The following is a 7,667-nucleotide window of genomic DNA, read 5'->3' as shown; positions in this document are numbered from 1 at the left end:
GAGAACAATGCGTTCCAGACCCGCTGGCTCGCTGATGTTTGTTTCTGTAGCTATACCACTTCCAGAATTCTCTCAAAACTCAGCTCAGATCATGTTACAATCAGGCAGCAACACCCCTTGGATGGATCCCCAGGGAATAAAACAAAGGTCAAATTCCTCATCCACACACCCCACAGTCCACAGGAAATGAGCTCCATCCGTGCCATTCTCATTTCAGGCCTCAGCACCCCGCCTCCATGACGTCAACGGGCCGCGCCACCGGGCTGCGTCATCTCGGCGCGCCGCTTCCAGGGCTCTACAAACTTGCCGGCTGCCATGGCTGAGGTGGGTCGAGCAGGCATCAGCGACCCAGGCGCGCTGCTCCCACGGGGCTTCTGGGCTGCGGTGGAGGTGTGGCTGGAGAGGCCGCAGGTGGCCAACAAACGGCTTTGCGGCGCCCGCCTGGAGGCCCGCTGGAGCGCTGCCCTGCCCTGCGCCGAGGCCCGCGGCCCAGGGACGAGCGCAGGCTCGGAGCAGAAGGAGCGGGGTCCGGTTCTCGGCCAGGGTTCCCCCGGAGGGGGCACGGGTCCCACGCTGCGATCAGGACCCAAGCAGGGCATGGCATGTTGCGAACTTGAGGAGGCCCAGGGCCAGTGCCAGCAAGAGGAGGCACAGAGGGAAGCCGCCTCGGCGCTCCTGAGGGACTCCGGGCACCCCGGCCATGCTGAAGGAGACGAGGGCGACTTCCCCGCCGCAGATCTGGATTCGCTCTGGGACGATTTCTCCCGAAGTCTCGCCTGTGGCAATTCGGAGATGCTGACCTTCCTCACCTGCTCCGGGGCGGGATCGCAGCCAGAGGCGCAGCGTGAGCTCGACGTGGTTCTCAGAACCGTCATCCCGAAAACTAGCCCACATTGCCCCCTTACAGCTCCCAGGAGGGAAATAGTCGTGCAAGGTAAGAGTGTTTTGATAGTAAACGGATACGACTAGATAAAAAAAGCGTTCACAGAAGTTCAGGTCAATGGAAAGGTCCTAAGGGTACTTGTTATGCCGGTTGTTCTGCGATGCCCTAAGGAGGTTGTTAGGTGTTTGATCGTTTTTTGAGTGGGCGCGTAGAAATGTGTATCCTTAGTTCAGAAGATGGGATAATTGGTTGGGTTGGTGTCTGGAAGGCTTCAAAGAGACAGTGAAGGACTAACTGGATATTGCGTGATAACTAGGAGTTTAGCAGGTAAAGCTGTAGGTGTAAAAGTGTTGGGGACCAGCCTCAACACCATCTGTAGGGTACCCAAAGTCCGGTGGCGACGAAGGAATGAGACGAGACAGGTTAAGAGTGCATAAAGAGTGGGGGCCAGGGGGCCAGTTGCAAAATGGAGGCTGCAAAGGACCCAGAGTTCTGGTCTCCACACTATTTATTGAGTACAATCACTTAGATCTAAGAAGCAGACGTTCAGGGCGAAACGGTGAAAGGGAGGCAGTGCGTCATAGTAGTGGCGGTTTAAATGAATCTCCTTTGTGCTCATACAGCATATCTTTAACTTATCGGAGAGTAACTAGTGAGGAGCGGGGTAAACTAGGAGCCTGCATGTCTGGCCACATTTCAGTGCTTCAAAGGAGTGTCTTTCTCCTTGAACACAGCGTTTATAGATAAGACAGTAGGTCTCGCTCGGAGCATGGGAACATCGTGGCAATCAGAAGGCTTTCCTCCTCAGAGGCCTCTTGTGGCTTTCCACAACTTATTGTCCCATATTTTTATGGCCAGTTTATACAGGCACCCCAAAAGCCTTTTCCCCAACATAAAGGGAGCTATTTATGCTGAGACAAGAAACTGAGAAAGAGCATGATTACTGGATGGATGGGAACCTACTAGTCCTCAGCGTTTGTTAAACCTCTGGCATTTGTTTTTACTGCCCGTGACCTTGACAGTTAGCCTCAGCCACTCTTACCTCAAACTTTATTCAGCAGTGTGTGTTTCCTATTGCCACTGTAACAAATTACTGCAAATTTATTGGTCAGTACAAAAAATTGATTCAGTTCTGTAGGTCAGGAATCCCTGTTGGCTCTGCTGGTTTCTCCACTCTGGGTCTCTCTCACAAGGCCAAAATCAAACAGCCTGCTGGCTGGGCTCTTATTTGGAGGTTCTGGGAAGGAATCTGTGGCCAGGCTGGTCTTGAACTCCTCACCTCACGTGATCCGCCCGTCTTGGCCTCCCAAAGTGGGGTTACAGGCGTGAACCACCGCGCCCGGCCATGATTGTACATTTTTAAATAACGAAAAGAGTGTAATTGGGTTGTTTGTAACACAGAGGATAAATGTTTGAGGGGATGGAGGCCCTATTCTCCATGATGTGATTAGTTCACATTGCAGGCCTGGATCAAAACATCTCATGTACCCCATAAATATATGTATATATACCTGCTATGTACCCACAAAAATGAAAAATTTAAACATTTAAAAAATCGAAATTTGTCATTGTGTAGTGACAACAGTGACAGCAGATTTGGGGTTGCCACACTGGGTAGGGAGGGAGGGGATGCTGCTGGCTTCTAGTGGGTAGAGCCAGGGCTTCTGGTAAACATCCTACAGCACACAGCACAACTCCCAACAAGAAGGGGTTATCCAGCCACAAATGCCAGTGACGCTGAGGCTGAGAAACCCTGATCCAGAGGATGGGGAAAATAATACTGGATGATAAAGATGTGAGTTTTATTTTACTTTATTTACTTTTTGTATAAATAGGGTCTTATTATGTTTCTTAGTCTGGTCTCTAACTCCTGGTTTCAAGTGAGCCTCCCACCTTGGCCTTCCAAAGTGCTGGGACAACAGGCATGGTCCATCACGCCTAGTCCTCTTACAGTTTTTAAATGAGATAATTCTTCTGTTCTCATTCACAGTAAAAACTGTAGTTCTGTGAACTGCAAGGCCCTCTGTCACCTGGGTGGGCCCTGTTACCCTTTGATTTCACCTGCCACCATTTGTCACCTTGTCCACACCGCTCACCTCCATTCCCCATGCACCTGAGCACATGCCTGCCCCAGGGCCTTTGCAGTTGCTGCTCCTGTGTCTGAAACACTCTTCCTCTAGGTGCCCCATGGCACACTCCCTGACCTCCTTCGGCTCTCTGCTCAAATGTCACCTTATTAGGGAGGACTTCCCTGGCCACCCTGGATTCCAAAGCAGTAGACTCTGACTGTTGGAGTTTTCTTGGCCCCACACTGCTTGCTTTCCGTCTGAATCCACTCAGCCCCTTCAGCCTCTGCTTCCCTTTGGCAGGTCTTGTTCTTTCATTTGCTGTGGAAGGTGAACCGCAGTTGTGCATACTTGGCCTGTAAAGTTTATATTCCTCTTTAACTGAGAGTTTGCCAATTTTTTTTTAAATATCAAAGGTAAACACGATTGATTTTAGGAATAGAACTTTATACCACCAAACCTTAAGTATCCACACAAACTGACAGAATGCTGTAAGTTTAGCTAAGGAATATGCCGCTCTGCTTATATTTTACTGGGAAGGTGACTGCGGAGTCCCTCCATGCAGCGAGGGCTCCACACAACATAAAGCCGTTGTTAGGAGGGCCTGGACTGATGTCCACTTTCCTGAACTGGCCTCTGATGGCTGAGCAGTGTTTTGTGCCTTGCTCACACTCAAAGATCATGGTCAGGCTGTGGCAGACATTCAGCTAGGGCAGAGGTCCCCTGTTTTCTCTCATTGTAGCTCCCAAGGTCCAACAGAGTCCACGTTGGCTGGCTCTTCCCTCAGGTCCTGGCTCATGCGTCCCTCAACAGATGCCTGCTGAGAATGGCTGCCGTGTGCCTGGCACATTCTAGGCTCTGGGCTGTAGCAGTGAATGAAAGGCAAAAGCTCCTCTCCTGGAGTGCCACTGTGGATAGAGTGCTGGGGGATTGACAGCATCGTGCCTGACTCATCCCTATTTTTAATACTGCTTCTCATGAGATGGTAGCTAGGCAGTTGTAATTTGTCCTTCTTCTCTTTTTCTTTCCAGATGTCCTCAATGGAACTGTAACGTTTTTGCCTTTGGAAGAAGATGATGAGGGGAAGTTAAAGGTTAAGATGAGCAATGTGTATCAAATTCGGCTCAGTCATAGCAAAGAAGAATGGTAAGAGCTGGACAGTGGACTCCTAGTTTTATGGTTTCCATTGAGGATTTCTTTAGGTAGCCAAAGGATTCTGGGTTGCCAGAGAGCTTAAGGTCCTCTCTCTGAGGTGGTTATGGTTTGTAAGAATGCAGTTGCTAGCTCGTGTGCCCATGCCATGTTGCTCTTCCTGTTGGTGCCTCGAGTCTGGGTGGTCACAGCCTGGCTGGGGTCTCTGATCTCTACCTTCCCTGTGGCTGTGATGTTTAGCAACCCTCAGTGTTAGCTCTGAAGTCAAATACACTCAAATTCCTTTATTGTTATTGTTATTATTATTACTATTATTGAGACAGTCTTACACTGTTGCCCAGGCTGGAGTGCAGTGGTGCTATCTCGTTTCACTGCAACCTCTACCTCCTGCATTCAAGTGATTCTTGTGCCTCAGTCTCCCGAGTAGCTGGGACTACAGGCACCCACCACCACACCCAGCTAATTTTTGTATTTTCAGTAGAGAGGGGGTTTTGCCATGCTGGCCAGGCTGGTTTCAAACTCCTGACCTCAGGTGATCCACCTGCCTTGGCCTCCCAAAGTGCTGGGATTACAGGCATGAGTCACCAATCCCAGCCTATTTTGTTATTTTTTATGACTTAGTAATGGGGAATAGTAGTTGCTTCCTTCTGAATATAGTAAGTATTCAGTGATACTTACTATAAAGCAACAGTTTAATAAGCACCCTTAATTCCATGTGGTATTTGGGCCTGTACAGAAAGTATGAAATTTAATTCATACTGTTTTTTGTTTTGTTTTGAGATGGAGTCTTGCTCTATCGCTCAGGCTATAGTGCAGTGGTACGATCTCGGCTCACTGCAACCTCCGCCTCCCGGGTTCACGCCATTCTCCTGCCTCAGCCCACCGAGTAGCTGGGACTACAAGTGCCTGCCACCATGCCCAGCTAATTTTTTATATTTTCAGTAGAGATGGGGTTTCACCGTGTTAGCCAGGAAATGGTCTCGATCTCCTGACCTCGTGATCCACCCGCTTCAGCTTCCCAAAGTGCTGGGGTTACAGGCGTGAACCACCTCGCCTGGCCTTAATCGTTTGGTATTTTTAAAACAAAAAAGTCAGAGGAGGGGTGAATTCATTCATTACTCATCAACTGATACTTTCCTGAGTGCAACATCCAACCTGTACTTTCTGAAACAGTCTTGGGGATAACATCTGAGTAACTGGAATGAGTTTGCCTGAGGCTTCCTAGAAGGCAGAGGGGTGTGGCGAGAAGACCGTGGGCTTCCCACTAGCAGTGTGGTCTTGGGTATGTGCTCTACCTCCTGGCCCTCCGTCTGCTCACCTTGAAATGGGTTTAATCATTCCTGAGCCTCTGAGGAGGTGGCAGGGCTGGGCTTCACATGGACCCGTTGCAGCCTTCGCGCTTGAAAAGGGCGCTCAGGTTCTGTAGCATGAAGCCCTTTGAGAACCATCCAGAGGTTGCCCCTAGTTGTCAGGGGATCCTGCCCTGAGGTCCCTTCCTGCCAGCATGCCCTTGTTGGAGAGTGGGGAGGGACAGTAGACAGTAGGAGAAGCCAGGCTTACCTGTGCCAGGCACCTCCGTGCTCGGCGATGCTGAGCTGTGTGCCCGTTAGTCCGAAGGTGGTGCCTGTCTTGGGTGCAGTGGGCACCCAGCGCAGGGCGGGGTTGCAGGAGGTGCTCGGCATGTGCCTGCTGCATTGGAGTGACCTTCACTGCTCTTTGATGAGCTACTGAGGACATGGCTGCTGCCCCTGCCTTCCCAGGGATTTCCAGTCGTAGCCTCACCAGGCAACTGTTCCTCGCAGTCTCTGGGCACAGGTCACGCTTGAGGGGCCAGCTGTATTGCCTTCTGAGTTGAACACAAATGAGGGGCTCCACTGCCGATGTGCGTGCTTCCTCGCAGCTCGATGTGTTTTCAGCAACATTTGTTACATGCCCAGCACGTGCTGGGGCTGGGCACCCAGGGGGAAGCGAGTCTCCCGGGGGCAGTGGAGAATATCTGCTGCTGTACCACGTGGTGCAGGGAGGAAAACAACCGAGCAGGACTGTGTCCCCTCGTTAGGGATGGCAGCGTGTGGCCAAGGCGTGTGGGAAGGCCTCTGAGAAGGGACATGAAAGAAAGGCGGATGAAGGAGGAGGCCATGTGGACCTCTGGGGGACCCTGGGGAAGAGCACGAGGCCCAGGGAAGAGCGAGGAGTGCCCCTTGGGCAGAATCTGTCTGCAGCGCGCAGGGGCCACCAAAGTTAGTGTCGGGCCCAGCAGGAACGCTTCTGACTGAGCAGGACAGACCTCATAGTCCTGAGGAAGGAATTGGGCCAGGGGAAAGGTTCAGACCCACTCTGGGGTTCACTCTCTAGAGAATCTTCTGGAAGTGACTTGTGTCCCTCTGATGCACCGTGGCGGCAGAAAACCTGGACACCACAGCACTCACCAGACGGACCACTGGCCATTGTCCCTGCACCAGGGCCATGCTGCTGCTGCGCCCTCAGCGCTCCTGTCAGGCCCTGGGATCTGCTTGTTCTCAGGAATGTCCATTGAATGGCGCTTTTATGGTAGCTTTCTCTCATCTGCCCAGCAAACTTAATGCCCTCCCCTTCCTTATGCTGCCCCAAATGCAGCCCTTGGGCAATGTATTGTTATCTGGGTTCCTGTCTGTCCCGCCAGCCCTCCCAAGGATTGTGAGCTTTTACTCATGTATTGAATGCATCCATGAACAGTGCCTGCCGTGTGTCAGCACTGCTGGGACCTGGGGGCGGAGCAGTGAGCAAGACAGACAGAAGCCCTGCCCTCGTGACCTTCTGATGGCGGAAGACATGCGAAAGACAAAATAAGCCAGCAAAATGCACAGCGGCCTGTGGCTGAGCACTTCACTTTCTGGCAAGTAGCTATTCAGTGAGCCAGTATACTCATTTGAGTTGCACGTGTGCAAATGCGTAAAGAGTAGAAATGTTAGGAAAATCCTCGGATGCTTAGACTCTGGCTCCTCACGCATGAAGCAGCAGGAGAGAGTCCTTTATTTGTTCGGCTGCCTCAGGGGCTTTACGGGTGTGTAAGTATGTTCTTAACAAAGTTTGCAAGAAAAGAGGGATTCTCTGTGCTTTTTACATGTTTTTCTCTATTAGATGAAAGTTCTGTAACTAGTTCTAGTTCCTTTTATGTTTTTGGTAATATAATTATAGATGTCTTAGCTTCTGTTCTCTTCATTAGGTAAATAAATAGATAATTTTAAAATAAGAATTAAACATATCTGTGCTCATTCATATTTCTCTTATTTTTAAAGGTTCATATCTGTTTTAATTTTCTGTCCAGAAAGATGGCATTCAGATGGAATTGTGTATCCCAAACCCACATGGCTTGGAGAAGAGTTGCTGGCCAAGTTGGCCAAGTGGTCTGTAGAGAACAAGAAGAGTGACTTTAAAAGCACCCTTTCCCTCGTCTCTATTATGAAGTACAGCAAGGCTTACCAGGAACTTAAAGAGAAGTATAAGGAAATGGTTAAGGTAATTTTGGTAGAGAGTATCTGTGATTTTTCCCCCTTCATGGTTTTGGATTTTTTTTTTTTTTTTTT

The 7,667-nt window shown here is 50.2% G+C and overlaps 1 protein-coding gene across 1 annotated transcript in view; it reads left to right on the top strand.

Annotated features, from left to right (window-relative positions):
• The first annotated feature begins 273 nt into the window (after positions 1 to 273).
• TRMT44 (tRNA methyltransferase 44 homolog (S. cerevisiae)) overlaps positions 274 to 7,667 on the top strand; it is a 37,652-nt gene continuing 30,258 nt past the window's right edge. Inside the window, exons 1-3 of the mRNA XM_011935443.1 lie at positions 274 to 934; positions 3,981 to 4,095; positions 7,380 to 7,599. Coding sequence (XP_011790833.1) covers positions 316 to 934; positions 3,981 to 4,095; positions 7,380 to 7,599 — 954 coding nt within the window. The 5' untranslated portion in view covers positions 274 to 315. The remainder of the gene's footprint in view (positions 935 to 3,980; positions 4,096 to 7,379; positions 7,600 to 7,667) is intronic.

Source organism: Colobus angolensis, unplaced genomic scaffold (assembly GCF_000951035.1).
Source record: "Colobus angolensis palliatus isolate OR3802 unplaced genomic scaffold, Cang.pa_1.0 Scaffold143, whole genome shotgun sequence".
NCBI lineage: Eukaryota > Metazoa > Chordata > Mammalia > Primates > Cercopithecidae > Colobus > Colobus angolensis.
This window is presented reverse-complemented; position numbering and strand designations above follow the sequence as displayed.